Source organism: Camelus dromedarius, chromosome 9 (genome assembly GCF_036321535.1).
Source record: "Camelus dromedarius isolate mCamDro1 chromosome 9, mCamDro1.pat, whole genome shotgun sequence".
Classification (NCBI taxonomy): domain Eukaryota; kingdom Metazoa; phylum Chordata; class Mammalia; order Artiodactyla; family Camelidae; genus Camelus; species Camelus dromedarius.
This window is the reverse complement of record NC_087444.1, coordinates 66,740,886-66,764,564: the sequence shown is the minus strand read 5'-3', so window position 1 is coordinate 66,764,564 and position 23,679 is coordinate 66,740,886. Positions and strand designations below refer to the sequence as shown.

Below are 23,679 nucleotides of genomic sequence, written 5' to 3'. Positions count from 1 at the left end.
AGTTAAGATATATTAGATTATGTGAGCATTTCCTTATTTTGAAATGTCCCACGTAATAGATATCTAAGAAGCTCTCCCCAGTCCCTCCCGTATCAGTGGAGTATGATGCCAAACAGCCCCAGGTGGTCCTGACGGATCCTTCTATTCTCCCTTGATACGTAGCATCTCCTGTAAGTTCAGCCTTCTTTTAAGAAGAATTATGGCGTAAAATTGTATTCCTTGAGGAAGAGATATTTGACCATCCAAAGAATAGCAGAGGGATGATTAAGAGAAGTTGGTCCTATTTGATTACTCATGGAAAAACTTGGAATTTCTTAGTATTTGTCTAGGAAAATAGAAGATTTAAGACATAAAATATACAGTTGGCAGCTGACTGACCTCAGTGTTGGTATGTGTTGAGACCCCATGTTTTGTAAGGCTTTGAGGATTGGTTAAGAGTAAAATTGGGATTTGCATACAGAGAGATCAGGAATCTACCTTCGGAATCAGTCATGGAAAGATGAATATCAGGAGAAAGATCTGTCATGTATTTGAAAAGACACACACACACACACACACACATAATAGAGATCTACCTAAGAAGCTGTATACACAGGATGGACTATAGTGTAGCTATTAAAAATTTACTAAATAATTTGGCATAAGAAAGTGTAGTGCTTAGGACGTATTTTTAAAAAATAGTCTTATACACATTGCCAGTAGGTACATGAGAAGATGCTCAGTATTGCTAATTATCAGGGAAATGCATATCAAAACTACAATGAGGTCTTACCTCACACCAGTCAGAATGGATATTAAAAAGTCCCAAAACAATAAATACTAGAGAGAGTGTGGAGAAAAGGGAACCCTCCTACACTGTTGGTGGGAATGTAATTTGGTGCAGCCACTATGGAAAACAGTATGGATACTCCTTTAAAAACAAAAAAATAGACTTACCATATGATCCAGCAATCCCTCTCCTGGGCATATATCCAGAGAATTTTCTAATTGGAAAAGGTACATGCACCCCAATGTTCATAGCAGCACTATTTACAATAGTCAAGACATGGAAGCAACCTAAATGTCCATTGACATGACTGGATAAAGAAGATGTGGTATATATATACAATGGACTACTACTCAGCCATAAAAAATAATAAAATAATGCCATTTGCAGCAACACAGATGGACCTGGAGAATGTCATTCTAAGTGAAGTAAGCCAGAAAGAGAAAGAAAAATACCCTATGATATCACTTATATGTGGAATCCGAAAAAAAAGACAAACATTTACAAAACAGAAATAAACTCACAGACATAGAAAACCAACTTATGGTTACCCGGGGTGGGGGGGGGGAGGGATAAACTGGGAGTTCAAGATTTGCATATACTAACTGCAAATATATAGATATATATAAAATAGATAAACAACAAGTTATACTGTATAGCATAGGGAACTATATTCAGTATCTTGTAGTAACTTATGGTTAAAAAGAATATGAAAACAAATATATGTATGTTCCTATATGACTGACGCATTGTGCTGTACACCAGAAATTGGCACATTGTAAACTGATTATGTTTCAATAAAAATATATTAAAAAAAAAAGAAAAAGAAGTGGTATATGTATACAATGGAATACTTCTCAGCCATAAAAAAGAATGAAATACTGCCATTTGCAGCAACATGGATGGACCTATAGATTATCATACTACATGAAGTAAGTCAGACAGAGAAAGACAGATAGCATATGATATCACTTATATGTGGAATCTAAAAAAATGAGACAAATGAACTTACAAAACAGAGACAGACTCACAGACATAGAAAACAAACTTACGGTTACCAAAGGGAAAAGGAGGGGATAAAATAGGAGTTTTGAGATTAGCAGATGCAAACCTCTATATATAAAATGGATAAACAACAAGTTCCTATGGTATAGCACAGGGAACTATATTCAATACCTTGTAATAACCTATAATTAAAAAATATGAAAAAGAATATATATATATATATATATATATATGGCTGAATCACTGTGCTGTACACCAGAAACTAACACAACATTGTAAATCAACTATACTTCAATTAAGAAATGGTCTTAACAACAAAGCCCAAACAAGTTAGAGAATAATTTATTGTGACATATAAAACCATTACAAAAATGACTAATAGGAAAAAATGGAGGTGACATAATGAACCTGAGGCTTGAAGAAATTTTTTAATTATATGCAAACTCTGTTATCTCTATATATTTATGTACAGATTTAATACTATATTGGAAAAGAAATTCCATGAATTGTATTTTCTTAGTCTGTAGAAAAATAGGATGTAAAAATTCAATTTATTACTCATTTATGAGCTAGTATTCACTATTTCACTTAATTGGAAAATTGTGATTCTTTTATTCATATCTAGCCATGTTTACAGACATGGTTAGTAAGTGAGGAATCACATAATAGGCATGAACTTTTATGTAAATCAACTAGATTTCTTAAAAATATGTATAGAATCTGTTTTTGAGACACTGATTTCCTTAACTTCTCTTACCATAGACTTCCAGGTGATGCCTATTTGCTTTTGTACAGCCTCTTCTTGGATTTCAACCTTTATTCTCTTTCTATTTGAAAGCATTTCTTGAATTTCACCAGTAATGCTTGGGTTTGTGCTTTTAGGGATGGGTAACATTCAGGAAAGCAGCCCTAGACCTCTCTCAAGAGGAATGGGAATATCGGGTTCTGCTCTGAGGGAGTTGTACTGGGATGTGATGATGGAGAACAGCAAGTTGGTCCCACGGGGTAAGCTGTCTACCTCAAATAATTTAAATATTCGCTCTGGAATATCAAGACTATCTTTTAAGAAAGTAAGTGAATTTTTTCATTCTGTTTTCAAAGGAACAGGTTAAGCTGTGTTGTATTGCAGGTGACACACCTCACCATTCTCATGATGTTCATACCTTTCTCAGCCCCTTCATATAATTTCTACCTCCCTTGATACCCAGGAAGCTAGATGTGACTTGTAGGACACTGAAGACATGTCCATTGCCAAAGAAATCAGGTGGTACATTGTGTTTGAACTCAGAGTCAGTAAAAATGCCCTGCCCTGCCACCGCCGCTGCTGCCCTGCCGCCGCCGCTGCCCTGCCGCCGCCGCTGACCTGCCACTGCCCTGCCGCCGCCGCCGCTTGTGGCCACCGCTGCTCCCCTGCCGCCGCCGCTGCTGCTCTGCCGCCGCCGCTGCTTGCCGCCGCCACTGCTTCCTGCCGCTGCCGCTGATCTGGCACTGCCCTGCCGCCGCCGCTGCTGCCCTGCTGCCGCCGCTGCCCTGCCGCCACCGCTGCTTGCCGCCTCCGCTGACCTGCCACTGCCCTGCCGCCACCGCCGCTTGTGGCCACCGCTGCTCCCCTGCCGCCGCCGCTGCTGCCCTGCCGCCGCCGCTGACCTGCCACTGCCCTGCCGCCGCCGCCGCTGCTTGTGGCCGCCGCTGCTCCCCTGCCGCCGCCTCTGTTTGCCGCCGCCGCTGCTGTCCTGCTGCCGCCGCTGCTCCCCTGCCGCCGCTGCTGTTTGCCGCCGCCGTTCCTGCCCTGCCGCCACCGCTGCTTGCCGCCGCCACTGCTTCCTGCCGCTGCCGCTGATCTGGCACTGCCCTGCCGCCGCCGCCGCTTGCCACCGCCGCTGCTGCCCTGCCGCCGCCGCTGCTTGCCGCCGCCACTGCTTCCTGCCGCTGCCGCTGATCTGGCACTGCCCTGCCGCCGCCGCCGCTTGCCACCGCCGCTGCTGCCCTGCCGCCGCCGCTGCCCTGCCGCCGCCGCTGACCTGCCACTGCCCTGCCGCCGCCGCTGCTGCTGTCCTGCTGCCGCCGCTGCTTGCCGCCGCCGCTGCTGCCCTGCCGCCGCCGCTGCCCTGCCGCCGCCGCTGACCTGCCACTGCCCTGCCGCCGCCGCTGCTGCTGTCCTGCTGCCGCCGCTGCTTGCCGCCGCCGCTGACCTGCCACTGGCCTTCCGCCGCCGCTGCTGCCCTGCCGCCGCCGCTGTTTGCCGCCGCCGCCGCTGCTGCCCTGCCGCCGCCGCTGATTGCCGCTGCCGCTGCTGCCCTGCCGCCGCTGCTGATTGCCGCCGCCGCTGTTTGCCGCCGCCGCCGCTGCTGCCCTGCTGCCGCCGCTGCCCTGCCACCACCGCTGCTTGCTGCCGTCGATGCTGCCCTGCCGCCGCCGATGCTTCCCGCGCCGCTGCTGCCCTGCCGCCGCCGCTGACCTGCCACTGCCCTGCTGCCGCCGCTGCTGTCCTGCTGCCGCCGCAATGGTTGAGTTAGTTGAAAATTGTTGAATTCAGGATTATAATTTTTTGAAGTTTAGGAACATGGTTGCCCATTAATATCCCCTGAATTTCAGATGCAAAGAAGATTTTCCTAGAGTAAGAATAATAATGTATAAAATTATGTGTGCCAACTCTATTTGGGAATAGAATCCTAAATTTAGAATAAAGATTATTTTTTTAGAAAAATGACTCTTCCTACGTACCAGTTTAAACTACTCATATCCCAATTGAAAAATGAGCAGAAGCCATGAACAGAAATTTCAAAATGGAAGAAACATATGGGCAGTAAACACAAAGAAAATGTGCAACCTCATGAAAATGCATGAGACACACAAAACATGAGACACACAAAGTAAATCCATATGATTGGCAAAAACTGAAGTCCAATAATGCCAAGTTATTGGCACTGGATGTGGGAAGGATGGAGGAGATGTGGATCCACAAAATCTTTTATGCTTTACTGGTAGAAATGTAAATCAGTATGATCATTTTAGAAAATAATTGAGGATTATCTAGTAATGTCAAACATTCACCTACTCTATGGTCTAGTACTTCCACGCTTGATATATACACAGAAGAAACTCTGCACATGTGTACCCTGTGATATTTACCACAATGTTAATAGCATCACTGTTGAAACAGCAAAGCCCTAGAAAAACCTAGCTGCTCATCCACAGGAGAACGGGTGAATGAATTGTGTTATTCTCACACAGATGAAAATAAACGCAAGGAAATTATGAACACAGGATTCAGGGAGATCGCTGACCTCCATGGGTGGAGTAAGGCATTGAAAATGAGGTGGGCACTAGATTCATGACTGCTTATTTAAAATAATTAAATAAATAAGTCAGATCATGCACTGACTAATGATGAAAGCATATTGGACAAAGGATGACGGTAAAGCCAAAGTCCTGAGGTCAATTAAAGGAGCTTAAGAAAGAAAAGGTGAGGGAACAGAAGGGAAGGAAAGAAATCACATCACTTTTCATTGCTTCTATAGCCTTGTCCCCAAATAAATTATCCCCACAGGCTATCTGCCCCCCTCCCCCCCTTGCAATTCTCTGGGCTGATGATTCTGGCCAAGCAATGGTACAAATGTTCTAGTAGTTGCCAACTTACTACTCTTCCTGGGTAACACAGTCAGCTTTTCTGGCTGACTTAGCCCAACAGCCAACCATCTACTTGTGGAAAGTTTCAGGGCTCAGACAGGCCTCTGGGGGAGGTATTTGAGATCAAGAAAGATTGGCAGTGCCTGCCTTCAACTAGATCTCTGTGTGAATGACAATTGTTCATCTCTGACGCAAACCACTTCAGGCTGAAATTTGATTTCACTTTCTAAGAGTCCAGATCCTTCTTCTCTTCCCTATCAGTCTGTGTCCAGAGCACTATTTCCAGGCCCCCAGTGTGTCTTCTCAAAGACTGGCTGAGCCACTTTCCAGATGGAGCCAACATCATCCTCTATCTGATCCACAAATCATGAACAGAAGGCCGAGGAAATGAGAAGTGTATACCCACCAGGAAGGGAGAGAAGCTTCCAGCACGGGGTACACAGCAAGATCACAGAGGCACAACCTAATTCTCCAGAAAGCCAGTTCAGATCAATGACAGGACAGCCTGGTTCCAGATGAAACTCTCCTGGATTTTAAAACACAAATAAATAGTAACATTGAAATGAGATAAGATTTACCACAAATTTAATCTGACATATTTAATGATATATATTATGATAATTATGGCACCTGAAGACCAGATATAAAGAGGAAGCCACTGACATATTTGACAATATTAGCTATTCCTGGGATTCCCTCAGACAAGAGATGGGAAAGAGAAAAGATAAAGTGCATGAGCTTCTCTCCTGCCAGAAGGGCACAGGGTACTGCTCCAGTCCTCCTTCCTTAAGAAGGATTTAAGGTGTGCCACAGTACCTGGAAGGAGAAACCAGCTTGATGCCCCAGAGAGACTGATTTCAGTGTTCATTTAGAAGTCAAAGTTATCAGGTCAGATCTCTCTCTGATAACAGCAGAGAGAAGCCCTGCCTGGAGAGGGCAGTGGGGAGGGTGGGCCTTTGTTCAAACATCAAAATACTGTGGGAACAAACTGCTGGTTAGTGAGAGATGGTGGGAGGACAGCTAGATATATCAGCAAGCTGGAAAAATAGCCACATTTTCAGTACAACCTAATAATAATCTTTACTCCTAGTATTTTCTTAAAGTGAAGCTTTTTACTACATAACACATTCCAAGTATACTAGGAATTGAAATGAGAAAGTCCAGATTCCAGGGTACCTCTTAAATACGGGCAGAGGATTTTAGACTTCATATACCAGTTCCTTGATCATCAGTAAACTCGTCTCTAAAATTTGACCTAAAGGTCATTGGAAGAGTAGTTCTTAGGTTAAAAAAAAAAAAAAAAAAAAAAGCCCAGAAATAGGTCCCTGTGCTGCCAAATGAGTTCTGAACTGGTGAATTCCTAAAAAACAGGACACAGCTTCCTGCAAATTATTAGGAAGTAGTTTTTGCCTCCAATTTACTGGCTTTGTATTACAACGTCTATCGAGGACGCTGGGTTTCCCCCACCCTTGCACTCCCTTCCTCCTTGGATGGTGGCAGATTTGGGACAAGGACCAGGAGAAAACTGAGCTGTAGTGCTAATGAGTAGATATGTGAAGAGTGAAGAGGATATATATTTTTTTAAATCTTGTCTCTGCATAATGTACCTACCTGAATTCCTCTTTTGGATTCTTTATCCTTATTTAAACCTGTCATTTGAGCATCTGAAGTAAAAATATGGGCCCAGGATCTACTTCTTAATGAGAAAAGCACCTCTTCTCCCCAACATCCTCACACGGAGAAATCAATTAAAACAGCCTCCAGTCAAAGGTCAAGAAGAAATCAGAGGGGAGCTGGGGAAATTAGCAGTTAGCAGGCAGGTGAGCCTGGCCATGCTGGGTCTTTCCAAGATCTCTAAGTTGTCTCTCATGAACGATCTTTCCCTGGCTGGGTTTGACTTTTGTGGGTTTTGGTTTAATTTTGCTTGATTTTCTTACTGTCGATAAGTAAGGCATTGCGGTAGTGTAGGATTGGTAAGGCATTAAAGTTTAGGAAGTGAGCCAGGAAGGAAAATGGCCAAGGAAACAGCCTGGCTGCCTTCAGACTAGCCTTCAAAGTCTTGGGGACAAATGGGGTCGTTGCAAAAGCTCATGGTCCAGCTGAACTCACCAGGGTCAGAAGAGCCACGTGCAAATTGGAGTCAAAGTGCTGTCATAACGAACAACACGTACTCCTTGGGGGTGGTTTTCACCTACACACAGATCTCCCTGGGGAACCGCACTCATTTGGATTTTTTTTTTAATTTGCACTGGGTTTTTTGAGTTTGTGTTGAGTTTGCATTTGAGTTTGCAGATTCTGGTCATGGCCACTTTCTTTGTGACCAACACTTATAGCATCTCCCACTCCAGTCGTGCAGCTCTGAGGTGGCTGCGGGAGTGCTGCCCATGAGTGGGCAGGATAAGCTGCGTGCACGCCCTGCAGGTCCCAGCTGGGCAGATCTCTGCCTCCTACCCTGTCCTCTGCAACTCAGAGGCACCTCGGGGACAACAGGGCAACCACATGAGGACATCTTCAGATGCAGAAAAAGGTAGTCGTCACCATGCCATCACCCTGAATCCTTAGTTCCACTCCTGACTGGTTCAAACAAACCTTTTTCTAGAGCTCTGACCATTGCGGAAAAAAAGTTAAGACACGAATCACCTAGATTTTGAAACTCCAGACTTTTCTGGTTTGGTTTTGCATCATCACAAGGTAAGAATCACAGTTTACTAACTCAGATGTGAATGGAATATGGCTTTAAAATATCCTAGGAAACAATATAATTTTACGTGACTATTTCATCTCAACAAGCAAATCAGAAATTCAGCCTCAGACATTTTGGAAAAGTCTACCCATCCCACACCAGATTGGACCGTGGTTCGAAGGCTTCACATAGTGACCAATTGGAGGGTCTTAGTCCTCAGTCGTCTGTTTATCTCCACTAAGTACCAAGATATGTGCTGTCCCTGTTTGTGCAGACCCAGACCTGGTGGCTCTCTGACGCATGCCACACTACACGTGGGCCTCAGGCATCCCTGTCTGATGCAAAGCTGAGCTCTAAAGTGCCTGCGATCTAGGGTTGCCAAGTTGAGCAAAAATAATAATAATAATAACAACAAAAAAAAAAGACACTCAATTACATTTGAATTTCAGATAAACAGCAAATCAATCTTTTAAGTATGCTCCATGCAATATTTGGAACATACTTATACAAAAAAAGACTGTCTATGTGAATTTCATACTTAACTGGATGTCCTGCATTTTATCTGAGAATCCCGTTGTAATCTCTGTGCCAATATTCCTCTATGAGATCGTGCTGCCTCCCTGAGGCATCTTCTGTAAACAGGACCTGGGTCGCTATGCCTCTGTAATTATGAACCTCTTCTAACACTAGACGAGGGGAACATTTTTCTGGGGAATTATTGTTCTCAGTGGGATTAAACTGTTTCAAACAAAGCCAGAACATTCTACAGATGGTTCTGCTTTCCACCTGTTTTACTGGCCAAGAGGCAATGAATTAGTCTATTACCTTGAAATTGGAGGCAGTGGGCAAGGCAGGAATTAAGGTGTCAAATAGTTTATCCATACTCCCCTCACTTTTGTTCTTTCTCTCACTCTGTCCCTCCCACCCCTTTCTCTCTTCTTTCTTTTTGCAGTATCAAAAGAAAATGTTTGGAAAATGCATTTTTCTTTAGGTCAAGTGATCAGGCAGTTTTTACACTATGAAAGAGATTTATAAAAATACAGTAAGGTCATATGAATCCTTGGAAGTTAGAGTAACTTAAGTCACAAATACAAAGGAGAATATAAACTCATGTCACACAAAAGTTCTTTTTCTAAATGTACATTTGAAGACCCTACACTTTTTTCCATAACAATGTTATCCCATTGTAACTCAAAGCAGAAGTTACTAAGAAAATGCATGGTTGTCTGGTAACCACATATACATGTTATAAAAATATTTTAAACATATTTTATGTGCATTTGATTTAATTGTTGATTGGACTATTCCAAAAAATCCAGGAATACATTCTAATGAATGAATGAATGAGGCAACTGCACAAAAGCATGTGTGAAAATATACTCACTGCAGCATTATTTATGAGAAAGAGAAGACCAATTTAACTGTCCTTCAATAAAATATTAATTAAATTGTGCTGTAATTACCTACTATGGCTCTTAAACCTGATATTTTATTTTCATTCAATCAGAGTTCCTAAAATAAGGGAGAGAAATTAAAAGACTTAAGTAGTGGAAAAGAAGATAGAAAACTGTCATTTTTCAATGACAACATAAATATGCATGTATGAAATTCAGAATAATCTACAGATTCATTATTTGAACTAGTAAATAAGTTTAACAAAGCTGCCAGATATAATGGCAATATACAAAAATCAGTTGTAATTTTATAGCAGTGTAAATAGTTCGAATGTGAATTTTTTTTTTTTAATTTACAGCAGCATCAGAAAAAAGGAAGGGAAAAGATTTTCAAGGACTCTACACAGAAAACTATAAAATATTATTTAGTGGAATTAAAGACAAAACAGGAGGAGGGATAGATCAAGTTTGTGAATTACAAGATTCCATGTTTCTAAAATGTCAGTTCTCCTCTAATTAATGCCATAGATTCAGTGTAAACCCAGTCAACAACCAAGCAGACATTTTGTATGTGTGATCATTGACGGAGTAGTTCTAGGACTACAGAAGCATTGCAAAGGGCCAAGAATAGCCAAAACAATCTTGAAAATTAAATTTCCAAGACATCAAAACTTACGATAAAGCTGCAGTGATTATGACACCGTGGTATTGCATCAAGGATTGGCAGAGACCAATGGAACAGAATAGAGTGAAAAATCAGACCCACGCACGTGGTCACTTGACCTATGACAAAGGTGGCACTGCAGAACAGTGGGAATAGGACACTCTTCTCAATAAATGGTACCGAGTCAACTGGATTACTCAGATGCCCTTTCAGGCCTGAGGTACTCATTGTTCCGGTGGCTGGGAGAGTTAGATGGCTGCTCACTGCTCACAGCTGCCTCTCCTCCTGGGAATTTCCCGTAGCCAAAGAAAGCAGCTTCTTCCAAGATGATTCTCTCTCCCTGAGGATACTCCTACATCAATGACTGGTCAACGCAAGTATGGAAAGTCCTGACCCTTCCTGGATTGGCCTCTCAAGGACCATTCTAGTTTAAGAGTTCCCCTTGGGAACAGCTTAGGTCATGAAAGCAACTGCATCCTCAAACTTAAGTCTCCCTCCACCCCATCTAACTCCGTATACTCCCTCTCAGAAGTTTACCCCAGTAAAACTTCTGCATACAAATCTTAGAGTCCCAGATTCTGCTTCCTAGGGAACTCAACCTGGAACACACTGGAAAAAATTAACCTTGACACTACCTCATACCTTACATACAATTAATTCCAAGTGATAGTTTATCTAATGTGAGTCATAAAAGATAAAATTTCTATGAGAATCTAACATAACCAAGCCCCCACTACTTTGGGGTTGAAGAAAGATTTCTTAAACAAGACACAAAAGCACTTACCATACAAAAAAAGGCTGATAAATTGGACCACATTCAAATTAAGATGTTCTGTTTATCAAAGGATACAATTTAGAGTAAAAAGTCAAGCCACAAATTCAGGGAAGATAAACACAATGCCTATAAGCCACAAAGGATTTGTATAAAAAAATACATAAAGAAAGACCAAAAAATCAATAAGAAGATAGAAAAATCCAATAGAAAAAAAGAAAAGGGTAAGAGGTTTGAATGGGTACTTCCCACTCCCCAAAAGATATCAAAATAGCCAGCAAACAAATGAAAGGGGATTCAAAGTTATTAATACTCAGAGAATGCAAATTAAAACCACAATTAAATATTCACCTCAAACCCACTGGAATGGCAAGATTAACACTACCAGGTGTTGGTGGAAAATGTAGAGCACCTAGAATACTCAGACACAGCCTGAAGAAACTTGTGTTACGTAGTCTAATAAAATTGCATACTTGCATGTATGTCTCTTTTAGGAATAGCCCCAACAGAAATGAGAGGACGTATATATCAAAACACTTACGTGTAAATGCTCATAGAAATGTTATTCATAATAACAAAAAATTAGAATAGTCCAAATGCCTGTTAATTTTTATAGACAATAAAAAAAAAACAAGGCAAGGAAAATAGAGTCAAAACAGAGGAAGCGTAATCAGGAAGTGCCTGAAAAGCAATGAAATTATGTTGAGGTAGAGGATCTAAAAATTAGGACAGTCTTGAATAAGAGAATGGCAAAGGGGGATAAAAATTTAACATTTTAGATATGGTGTCTCAAACAATTAAAGAATTATTAACACTTGATTTATTTATAGAAATGTATATAATTCATTCCTTCCTCTAACTAGAGTATTATACACACCCAGCTTATAAATTGAAATGAGCCAAACACCAAGAAAGTAATGCATCCCATTACTGGGATCTCTGCTCCTCTGAGTTGTTCAGCACAGTAGCAGCGCACCAGAAACTTGCACCACGACCACCAGCCTGCTAGCAGGCAGCTGTCCTGAATGTAGGCCCATGATAGTTAATTTTATATATCAACTTGCCTGGGCTATAGTGTCCAGATATTTGGTCAAACGTTGTTCTTGATGTTTCTTGTGAGGGTGTTTTTTGAATAAGATGAATATTTAATTGATGGACTTAGAGCAAAGCAGATTGCCCTCCATCATATAGGTGGGCCTCATCTAATCAGTCAAAGGGCTCAATAGAACAAACACCCCACCCCCCACCCTACATCTCCCTACCCCAGCAAGACGGAATTCCGCCAGTAGACTGTCTTTGGTCTTGAACTGCAACTCTTTCTGGAGTCTCCATTCTGCCAACCTATTCCATCAGATTTTGGACTCACAAAGCCTCTTACAATCATGGGAACCAATTCTTTAAAATCAACAGATCAAACTCTCAGTCTCTCTCTGTCTCCCTCTCTCTCTTCCTTTCTCTCCCTCCCTTTCTACCCCCCCCCACACACATGCATGCACACACACCCCGTCTTGTTTTCCAGAAAAGCCTGACTAACACAAGGCCTAATATCTGGGAACAGCCAGTTCCCCCACCTGGATGAGCCTGGCATGAATATTACTAGCTTCCTGGTCCTAAGTGCAGCCTGCCTCTTCAGTCCTTCTATGCTCTCTGAAACTCACAGTCTTAAACATATCCTTTCCTCCCAGTCTTTCAAACTCTACCATTTCCTCTGTGTCTTTACAGGGACCAAGCTGAAGACTCTCTGCATTTGGGGACAGAGTCATGTGTCTGTGCCAGGCTCTGGCTCCCCACTGAGCTTCCGTGTCTGCTCTGACATCCGCTTCTCCTCTGAGCTGGCTTGTCCTATCCTGAGTGTCCCCTGACACCTCAGTCTCTTCAGGATCCTTTCCGTTGAGTTTCTATTGAACAGGTTGAAACTGTCCATAAAAGAAACTCTTCTATTTAGTGTCAAAAGCATCTCAGATTTCAATTTTTTTCTTTAATGAAAGCACATTCCCCAAGGTCAGTCAGTCTCGCTCAGCGCTGCTACTCAACAAGACAAATATTCTAAGGTTACAGTTTCTTCCCTCTGGCTCACTCCAAGAAATCCTTTGTGGCCCTAAGGTTGATTCACTACCTGATCATTCTTCAGCTTAGAATCACTCAAGGGCTTATAAAGACATGGTCTCAGGCCCCCGTTCCCAGAGTTTTTGCCTCAGTATTTCTGGGTGGGGCCTGGGAGCTTGCATTTCTAACATGTTCCCAGGTCAGGCTGAGGCTGTGGGTCCAGGGACCACACTTTGAGAACCACTGTTCTGGCTCTAGTTCTTTAAGTGCTGCCTCCTGTGCCTGTTCCTCCATTGACTACCTGTAGTCCCTAATTCTTTTATAGATATCTCTCCTGGTCCACGATGAAACTTGGAGGGGTAAAGGGAATGGGAGCTCTCACAGGCTTCCACTGCAGGGATAGGCCAAAAAAAGGGGGAATTCAATTCAACATTGCAAACACTTTTTTTTTTTTTTTTTGAGTGGCTGCTGTGTTATAAAGCACTGGCGGGGAGGGGTTAAAGAGATAAATGAGTTTCTGTTCTCAAGAAACTTAACATGTAACAAAGCGAAAGCCCAGCATAGCACTAACTATAGGAGAAGGAAACATGTATTATATTACAGTACATTCCAAAGCCCTTAGGACTACAGCCAACACTGTTGTTCTACCAAGCATGTTCCCTAGGCCGACCCCACAGGTCAAGGGCAGACTTTTTCTCAGGGTCATGAAAGTTCAGGGTCAACAAGTCCACAATCCTGAGGGAGCATCTCCTTAAATTTCACATCCTGAGGGTCTCGCTATCCTCCTACCAGTGTTGGCATGCCAGAGGTCACAAAAGAGTTCTACAGCTGCTGATGGATTCCAGCCTTTCTCTCCATACAGGTATTTTCTACCAGAGGAGTTGGCCAGGCGGGTCTGAACCACACATACAGTTGGTGATGGAGCCAAGAGCTCATGAAGTGACAATGCAAAGTGCATAGAGCAAGAAAGAGCAGAGGGCCTAAGGCTGATATGTGAGGAATGTCAGCCTTCCAGGGATGGGATTTAGAAAGCTAAGTGGGAAGAAAAGCGGGACAGTTGGAGATCGTCTTTGATGCCTGATTGAAGTGTGTTAGATGTGGACTTGCTTTCGGGAAGCTTCCAGGCTAGTAGGGAAAACAAGATAACTATTCTAGGACCAAGCACTAAATCAGCGTTAAGGAGAGAGTGTAACAAAGAGGGATAAGCTAAGGCTTGCCTTCACTTGGGCAATAGGATCCTCAGTTCTTCCATTTAACATTGTTGACAGTGATGTTGATTGCAGAGTGTTTTTATGAAAAGTACATAAAATAAACTCCTAAGCACAGTCGCTGGCTCACAGTAATCATTCCCTAAGTTGTTTTTATTGTAATTTCTGTAGTGATTCTGTTGCTGGTAGTGATGAGTCAAGTTTCCAAGAAAGAGAGGGAGTTGTGGGCTGCGCTGGGGGTGATGGGTGATGGACAATGGGGAGTTGGAAGAGTCGGAACATTGAGCAGGATTCACCTGCCTCCTGGGACAGGACACGTGAGCAAGGAGCAAGGTCGGTGATTGTCAAAGTGTAGGAACGGGCCGGAGGATCAGTTGGTTCAGAGTGTGTACTGCGTGGGGGTTGAGGCATTAATAGTATGTTTGTTTTTTGTAACTAAGAATGGTGGAAGATGGCAACCAGACTTATGTGGTGATCGTTTCACAATGTATACAAATATTGAATTATTATGTTGTGCATCTAAAACTAATATGTTTTATGTCAATTATATCTAATTTTTTAAAAAAGGAGTAGATAGGGTCCGCACTATGAATCTTGGGATAGGAAGCTTGGGCTTTGTCCTAGAGTTCATCAAGAACCTCTGAAGATTGATGACAAAAATTAACATATTATTGAAAACAATCTTTTAGTGAGATTAATTTATAAATTGCAAGTAGTAGTTGGGGAGAGTGATGCCACGTAGTTCAGCATGTCAAATATGAGATGATGCAATGTTAGTAGTGGAAATGGAAAGAGAATATTCAAGACAAATGCAAAAGAAAACATCAATTTAAAAGAGAAGACAAAGGCATTAGGGTTAGATATGAAGGTGTGGGCAGAAGCAGAGGCAACTCTTTCCTTCATACCTGGGCTTCCTACCCGGTCAGGTCTCTTAGAGAACATTTGTATAACCTGCTTGTGCTTCCATAATGGAATGCCCGACTGGGTGGCTTAAACAAGACATTTATTTTCTCATAGTTCTGAAATGCAAAAATTCAAGATCAAGGTGCCATCACGGATGGTTTCTGGTGAGACCTTTGTTCCTGGCTTACAGGTGGCTCCCTTCTCACTGAGTCCTCACCTGGCCTTTCTGCTATGCCCTCACTGTGAGACAGGGGTCCCTTCTCTTCTTATAAGGAAGCCAGCCCTATTGGATTAGGGTCCCATGCTGTGATCGCATTTAACTGTAATTCTCTCTCTAAAGGCTCTGTCTTCAAATACAGTCACATTGTGGTGGGGGGACTAGAGCTTCATCATATGAACCTGGGCCGGGGGTGGTAGGGGACCCTACTCAGCCCGTAGCAGTGGTGTCATATGCTACATGAGACAAAGGAAGTATGAAGTTTGAGCTAACGGAGAGGAAAATAGTTTTGGCATTAAATGCAATGGTTGGTTAATCTATAGAGCCATCCAGAATAACATTCTGTAATGACAAAAATGTTCTGTGTCAGCATTGTTTGTTACGGTAGCCGCTAGTCACAATATGACAACTGAGCATTTAAATGTGGCTAGTGAGTCCGAGGAAGAGAGTTTTTAAGTATATAGAATTTCAGTTTAAACTGTATTGAACAGCACAAATTAGAACTACAGGAACCCTAGGCAGCGTAAGGAGGTTTTATCAATATTTAGGTATCTAAGGCTTCTCCTAGGCTGTAAGGCCTTGTACTCTAGATACTCAACTTCCAACCACCTCTTGTCAGCCAAGAAAACTCTGAAGCTCTGAAAAGATATATGACTGTTCCAGGTTGACACAGCTGGTTACTAGACCCTAGATCATCAGTCAGGGATTAAATATTTTTATGGCAGCAGTCATGCCATTAGAAATGCTTAACAGGCAGCTGGAGATAAATAGCTGTTTGTCAAGGACTGAGATCAGTGCTGGGGAGTCAGTGCATGGGTGTGAAAATGTGGCCGTGAAAATGGATACAACATACAAAGAAAAGAAAATGGGGCTCCACGTCAAGCCTTGATAAATACTGACATGTAAATGGAAGGAAAATAAAAACAAAGCATAAAAGGAAATAGATTTTCATCTGCCAATTTTATACCAACAATTAGATAGCCCCAGATCGCCACCTCCTCAACATGCTCACAATTCATCTCAGACAGGTGGGCACAGTTAAAGAGCGAGAGCCCTTGCTGCCCGCCTCCCCACCACGAGAGAGCTGGCTGCCCACAGCAAGGCACTTAACCTCTCTGTGGTTCCATCTCCTCCTTTGTCAAATGGGGTTGATGACAAGACTTCCGTCAGAATGCTTTTGAGATAAAGTGAGATGCATGTACAGTACCAGCAAAGCCCTGGCGCATAATACAGATTCTTTAAATTTTAGATTGAAAAAAAACTTGTGTCGTCCCCAATCTTATTCCTCTTCCCGTGTCCCTGATCTAGGCCAAGAGCCTTGCCCTTCAGCTAGTTGTTCTCTCTGGAAATCTGAGTCATCTTTGATTCCTTCTTCTCCCTTAATCACCACATCCAGTAATTCACCAAGTGTTATTGATTCTAGCTGCTCCGTCTTTCAGATACAGCCACCTCTCTGGATGCCCTCCACTACAGCTCTCACACACGTCTTCTGCACTTTCTGAAAAAAGCATCCCTGTTTCCAATATGTTTGCTATACCCATCCATTCTCTACACCAGGATGGGATTTCTACACCATAGGATCTCCAGAGTGGGATTTTGAAACCTTGAGGTGTCCAGGGGAAGATTTTAACCCCAAGTCATTTTGCAGCCTTCCCCAGCAGTTTCTTTTTGCAGACAGGATTAAGTTGACATTCCTCAGCAGGGCACTCAAGACCATTCACAGCCCGCCTGCAAACTACCTCTGTTTACATATTTCACCTTTTACTTTGAACCAAGAATACATAAATAGGAACCCATGCATTTTAAAAGTTCAAATGAATAATAGTCTTGTGACTCAGTGTGGACCTGGGAGGAAGAAGCAGGGTTTGTTTTTGTTTTTCAGATTGACGTCTAGGGGAAAATGTAAAATTCGCTGTCAAACCTTGCAGAGAGATTCCTTACCAGCACCTCCTGTTATTAGGTACTATTCCAACCCAGCCTTGTGATTTTCTTCTCTCATTTTTCATGGTAGGGAGGTTCCTTTTTCAGTGCCTACAGCTTCAAGCCTGCCTCCTGGAACACACGCTGCGTGTAATGTGGATCGTTCCTAGTCTATGTGAGAATGAAGTGAAGAGCCCCATAAAATAAAGGATCCCATTGAATTGGTTACAGATGGTTTGGTGTCTTTTTCCTAATCCACCACTTACATGGTCTTCATTTGGAGCTCAGGTCTCCTGTTATTGGGGCGCATGGATCCTTTCTCCAGGGGTTCCCGTGTTAACACTCCATCCACGTAGCCCGGTCTCACACGCACTCGAGTTGGCTTTTCTCTTTCATTTCTCCAAATATATTCCCTTTACAGGTTTTTCTACAATATCTTATCTTTACCTTTTTTTGAAGTAATTTTCATCAGTTCCACTCCTGTTTAATCTTTCTCAGAAGCACAAGTTCACACACACACACACACACACACACGAGTTCCCCACACCTGTGTTTAGGTGCCATTTTACTAGGCTGTCTCTGTGTTTGACTTAACATTTTCATTATTCCTCAATATCACCGCATTCCAGGAAAGACAACCATTTTCCTGTGAACTTCTCATTTTGATCCACATGTCTCAGTAAAATGGAGAAATAGAGTCACAGACAGACAACATGAGGGCTTTGTTTAAGATGCTGGCCATACATAAATACATCGCACCTGTTCCCAAAGATAAGCCTGTGCGTCTGAGCTCTGACTGGTCATTTCTCGCCATCTGCTGGACACAAAGAGTCACAAGCTGGGAAAATCAGATCAGACTTCATGATTATCAGGTTCCCAAAGCTGACCTAGAACTGTGCTGAGCAAATTACTTCCTGCTGGAACAAAGCTTTATCTCCCCTTAGAACAAATCTCTCCAACTCCTCATAAATATCTCTTGGTTAGATTATGATGCCCAGTTGTTTGGTCAAACACCAGTTTAGAGGTTTCTGTGAACATGTATTTCAGGTGTGGTTAGCATTTAAATCAGTACCTTTGAATAAAGCTCATTACCCTCCATAATGTTGATGGGCCTCATCCAATCAGCTGAAGGCCTTCAGAGGAAAGCCTGAGGCTCCCCAAAGTGGAGGGAATTCTTTTCATGACTGAAGCGTGGAAACCCACTCTGAATCTCCAGACTATCGTCCCTTGGAATTCAGACTCAAGACTGCAACATTAACTCTTACCTGAATTTCCAGGCTGCAGGCCCACCCTACAGATTTCAGACATGATAGAAAGCTAGACAGACAGATAGAGAGTTGGATAATCTCCTATTATTTTCATTTCCCCCTTGGAGAACCCTGACTAATCATTTTACTATATCCCAGTGACAGGGGTATAGTTATGTTCATAGTTATAGTAAAGTACATTGCGGTCATCATGTAATGATATGTGTAAATGAAGTCGTTATGCTGTATGCCTGAAACTTATAATGCAGTGCTGCATGTCAATTATATCTCAATAAAACTGGAAGAAATAAATTGCAACTTGGGAGACACAGGTTTGGGTAAAACTGAATGTTTCAAGGACGGGAGTCAGGGGCTTATAAAGACAAAAAGCCAAGAGGTTGTCAAAAGTTGCCTGACGAGAATTGTGGCTGATACTAATGTGAGCCAGTCAGGAAACCTTTTCCTTAAGGAATCACAGGTTATTTTCGGGTTGGGGCTTAGTGAGTATCTTAAGTTTCTGGCAGGTGTTCCAGATGACTTCATTAAGGCAATGAATGCTCACAGGGTTGGATTCTCTGTGGGCTGAGATGTGCATAAGTCACACCTCCTTAGAGAGCCCTCTCAAGCAATGCAGATTCCATTTTTATTTTTCTTTCACAAAGGCAACCTTCTGCTGCCAGGATCAGTGACCCGACCTCAGCCTGGAAGACATTCAGGTGAGCTTCAGCTCACTGGCTTGTGCTGTAGGAATAGCAGTGTTTGCCATCGATCTCTTCCCTGCAGGCGAGGCAGCGCCCACGCCAGCTGTAAATGAGCACAGGCTCGTGCTGGGGCGGGGCTGGGGAGTGGTCCTCTACCCTTCTAGGTTCATCTGGCTGGTCTAACAGTTAAAATAACATGAGGCAGATTAACAGGAGAAAAATAAACAAAAATTGAATAACACGTGTACTTCCTGTTTATACCCCTGGAGACAGCCAGGAAAAACTGAGTGAACTCATCAAGAAGGCTGAAGCCCTCACCTTCAACATCATCTTCAGCTAAAGACTGAAGAGGTTGCTGCAGGCAGCTGTCAGTTACAGAGGTTGGTTACATGGAATGGCTGGAGGCATGAGAAACTTCAGTTAGACAAGGGATGGAAAGGTGTCACTTTGATTTAGACATGGGAGTCATCAGGGACTCGTTGCGTGGGGATGGAGGAAGGGGAAGACACACCAGATGGGTGGGGACAGACTGCTGATTGGGAAGCAGGCAAATCTTTCAGGAAGTTTGTCATCGGAAGTAAGACTGTGTGGTTCAAGTTAGAGGGAAGAAACAGAGAGATGTTTACAGAGAGGGAAATTTGAAATCATCACTGAGAAGGAAGAAGATGCAAATTAACTAAATAAAAGTAGTAGGAACACTGGGCAGTGTGTGGTTGTCTTCAACAGCACTTAGATGCCTGGGGGAACTTAAGGGGGAAGAATGATAATCAGTCAGTTGTGTCATTGGGAGTTTTGCCAAGTAAGTACACTGCAAGGACAGAAAAGGGAATAAAGGATGTATGTAGGAGTTATTAAAATTGTAGCTCTTGGAAATTGTTGAGAAGGAGAATATTTCCTTTACTCTCTTAGGTTCAGTGATTGGGAGACTGCAAATTAAATTGACTAAAGCCAATTACTGTGAGAAAAAAATTACATATGAATACATGCAAGAGTTTACAAAGAAATGTGATTGGGAGGGGTGGCTAGAATTGGAGGCTTATATACAATTTAATAAGTGACAGGAAAAGGAGAAAGGCATTTTTTGAAAAACAAATGACTTCTTGGTGAGAGGGGAGAGAAAAGGTGCTAATGGTAGAACAAGTGACACTTAGGAAAGATAAATAGTGCCTTAGGAGAATGAATGGAAGATGTGACAGTTTTGTGACAATGTCCACTTGAGTCTGGTGCTCAGAACTTGTCTCTAATTTTAAGACTGTTTCCAAATGTAATTAAATAAATAGAGAAGATGAAAAGCCTGAGGTAGATTTCATTTCTCCTTGAGGAAATAGCTGTGAATCAGTGTTTAAGGTAGCATATAGAAAGTTTGATGGCACTGTAATGATTGTTGTGATGCATCAGAACGCTGACAGCAGCCACACCAGATCCGAATGCTGTCCGTCTAAATCTTCAGGTCTATATAATGTGATTAACAGTGGAAAATTCAAAAAAGCTATCAATCAACACTGCTCAATATCAATGAGAAGTTTGGTGGGTGGTTGGGTGTTGTTTAAACAGCTGGCATCCGGGCTCAGTTTGAGTATGTAATACCCCAAAGTGCTGGGTTTTATTCCCAAAATCGGCTTACAAGTTAATGAGATGCAGAGAAATGTGGCTTAAAATACCACATTATATGTGCATGAGTTTTAATCATGCACATATAATACAAAAATATTTTCCTTTAATAAACATTGTCTATATCTTACTTAAAGAGAAATAACTAAAATGTTACCCAAGCAGCCCAGCAGGTAAATGTTTACTGTTCCTCTGTAACATCGTATAACAGATACTTTCTCTTCAAAACCATCTCATATTCTTTACATGCGTTCAAAAGCATATCGTCAATTAATCTTGACTCTTTTGAAGATCCTCGAGGAGTTCGGTAGGACTCAGACTGAAGTTTAGGAGTAGCTGGAAAGAAAATGAAAGAATTAGATTCCTTATTTAAAATACTTCATAGGTAACTAAATGTCAGTTTTTTTTAAGCTGAGACTTTTCTAAGTTTTAAGAAGAATGAAAAATACCTACATATGATTACAACACAAACCCAAGATTACTACTGTACACTTTGCCCAGGGTTGCACGTTGAATTAACTGCTCTTGTGGCTAAGGATCAGAGCTCCTGCTTTTCTCATTACTCATTCATTTACTCAGCAGCCATGTGCTAAGGCACTGTGATAAACACTGGAATCCCAAGATGAAGAGGACACAGTCCACCCTGAAAAATCATGTACTGTAAACTGGAAAAATAGATGAACAGGCAATTTTGGCACAGAGACATAAATGCCATGACAGGTATAAAAGAGGGCACAGGTGGAACACTCAGAAGGGACGTCCAGCTTTGTGTCAATACTGTCCACTCTTTGGTGGCCGTGATATGTAAGCAGATACCTGAAGGACGAGGAGAAAGTGTGTGGGGGGGGAGAGGCAACAAGCAGACACACAGAGCAGAGGCAGGAAGGGCGCCCGCGGAGCTGGAAGCAGTCTGACCAGACGCTGGAGCAGAGGGCGGAGCAGGGGAGGAAAGAGACGTGGCTGAACACTTTAACAAGAGCCAAAGTGATGTGGGTATTTTTCCTCCAAGCTAAGAATGTTGGAGTTTTTCCTGAGGGCAAAATGTTAACCAGTGACAAAGGGAATGACAGGAAATTTAACTGTCATCCACCAGGTGACAGCTACATGAACTGTGATTGCTTGAGTCTGGGGTTGTTGGCCTCTGTCACTATGAGAAACTCGAGAAGCTGATGAGCTCCATGTGTTCTGAGAACAGTATCCATGTGCAGGTGACAGGCCCACAGGGCCAGCAGGAGGGGAAGGGTACAGCCAGAAATAGAGAACACAGACTTCTTTTTTAAAGCTATGGATCATGATGAAGAAGTGAGCAATAAGTATATTTATCATTATGAATGAAATTGTGCTTTCACAGTTTTCATTAGATACGTGTAAGCAAAAAATTTAACGTAGTATCTGTTTTTCAAACAACAGAAAGAGGTGCCATTTACTGTTACAGTGCATTTCAGGAATCAATGTCTAAATGCAGGAATGTTGGCAACATACCTTCTTTTACTTCTCTAGCTGCATTATTTCCCAACTTCTTGTGCATCTGAAATAAGTCAAATATTATTTTTAATGTTTAAGTTAAACAAGAAACACTATCAGAGGAATGACAGCTAGCTTATGAAATGTGGCCTTTAAATAATACTTTTAGAGACTTGACCTAACTTGGGGATTGCTTAAATAGAAAAATTATCAGATGAATAAAATAAAATAAATTCCTACTTACTTTGATTTTAGATAATAGAGAATGTATATATGAAAGGCTTAGATTCCTCTGATGGAAAGTACAGTAAACACTGCCCTGTCAGAGACACATAATCTCTGAGGGCGATGTCCAATCTTATTAGCACAAAGAGTTTAAACAATTCAAGTCATGTTCTACACTGAAAGCATTAATTTGCACTACTCAGAAAAACTGCCCTTTATAAAAGTTCAGTTTTTTTTTTTTAACTTTCATGGACTTTTCCTTAAAATGAGCTTTCCATTCCTGCACTTTTATAAAACTAAAATTTTAAGGTCTGTTCTATGCTAAATATGTTTTTAACACAGCATCGTAGATACATAAGATGAAGAAACGGGTTCTGTTATAATGTGAAGTGAAAATTCTACTGGCAAACAAATTAAACAAATGGATGTTGCTCTCTGTATATGACTAAGACATTTATGTCAGAAAAGCTGCTTGAAGAAAAGAAAAGGAGAGGCTAGCACCAGTTTTCAAACTTGGATTCTGATTTACAACTTCCTAGACTTAGAAACAAGGAAAACAATACAGAATTCTTTGACTGTAACTTTGTTTCTGTTCTAGAAATTAGGGGCAACTTTTTGAAACTTGACTTAATTAGGTATGTATTTAATTATGAAATGTGTGGGGACACTTCAAACTACAAGTGTCCCCATCTAGAGTGTTCTTTTAAAAATCTTTCTTATAAAAGTCACCCACTCACTAAACAGGGTCTAAAATAGTCCACCAGACATAATAAACACTGTGGTGATAACAGTAACACAAGAGCCGAGGCCTTTGTAAGTGTTAGGGGCAAAGACAAAATTTCCGGCCACCGTTTGCCGATATTTTCAGAGACTGTTTTCCATAACACTGTCTGACAAGAGCATTCTAGAGAGGCCTTATGCAATCAACAATGAGACAACAGTGCTAGGCATGTCCTACGAATTCAGTAACACCGAACAGATGAAGGGAGAAGCCTTTATTGAAATAATTTCATATAACAGTATGCAAAATGTAGATCACACTTTTACATGAATTGAAAGGAAGATTGCTATCTTTTCCTCTGCAAGGCTATATTGTCAGTTTGTAACTATTAAATATATGTATTTTGCTGCAGAGAAAAGAAATGAGAAAGAATTTGTTGATCAAGGAGCTGAAAAATTAAGTATAGGGAAAAGAGTGAATGAAAGAAAAAGAACTGGAGGAA

The 23,679-nt window shown here is 41.9% G+C and overlaps 1 protein-coding gene across 1 annotated transcript in view; it reads right to left on the bottom strand.

Moving 5' to 3' along the window:
* Positions 1-5,807: 5,807 nt before the first annotated feature.
* Positions 5,808-23,679, bottom strand: part of LOC135322094 (ankyrin repeat domain-containing protein 26-like) — a 162,921-nt gene continuing 145,049 nt past the window's right edge. Inside the window, exons 17-19 of the mRNA XM_064489576.1 lie at positions 22,250-22,295; positions 20,925-21,103; positions 5,808-5,927 (exon numbers count right to left, since the gene is read on the bottom strand). Of these exons, the coding sequence (XP_064345646.1) occupies positions 20,949-21,103; positions 22,250-22,295 (201 nt within the window). The 3' untranslated portion in view covers positions 5,808-5,927; positions 20,925-20,948. The remainder of the gene's footprint in view (positions 5,928-20,924; positions 21,104-22,249; positions 22,296-23,679) is intronic.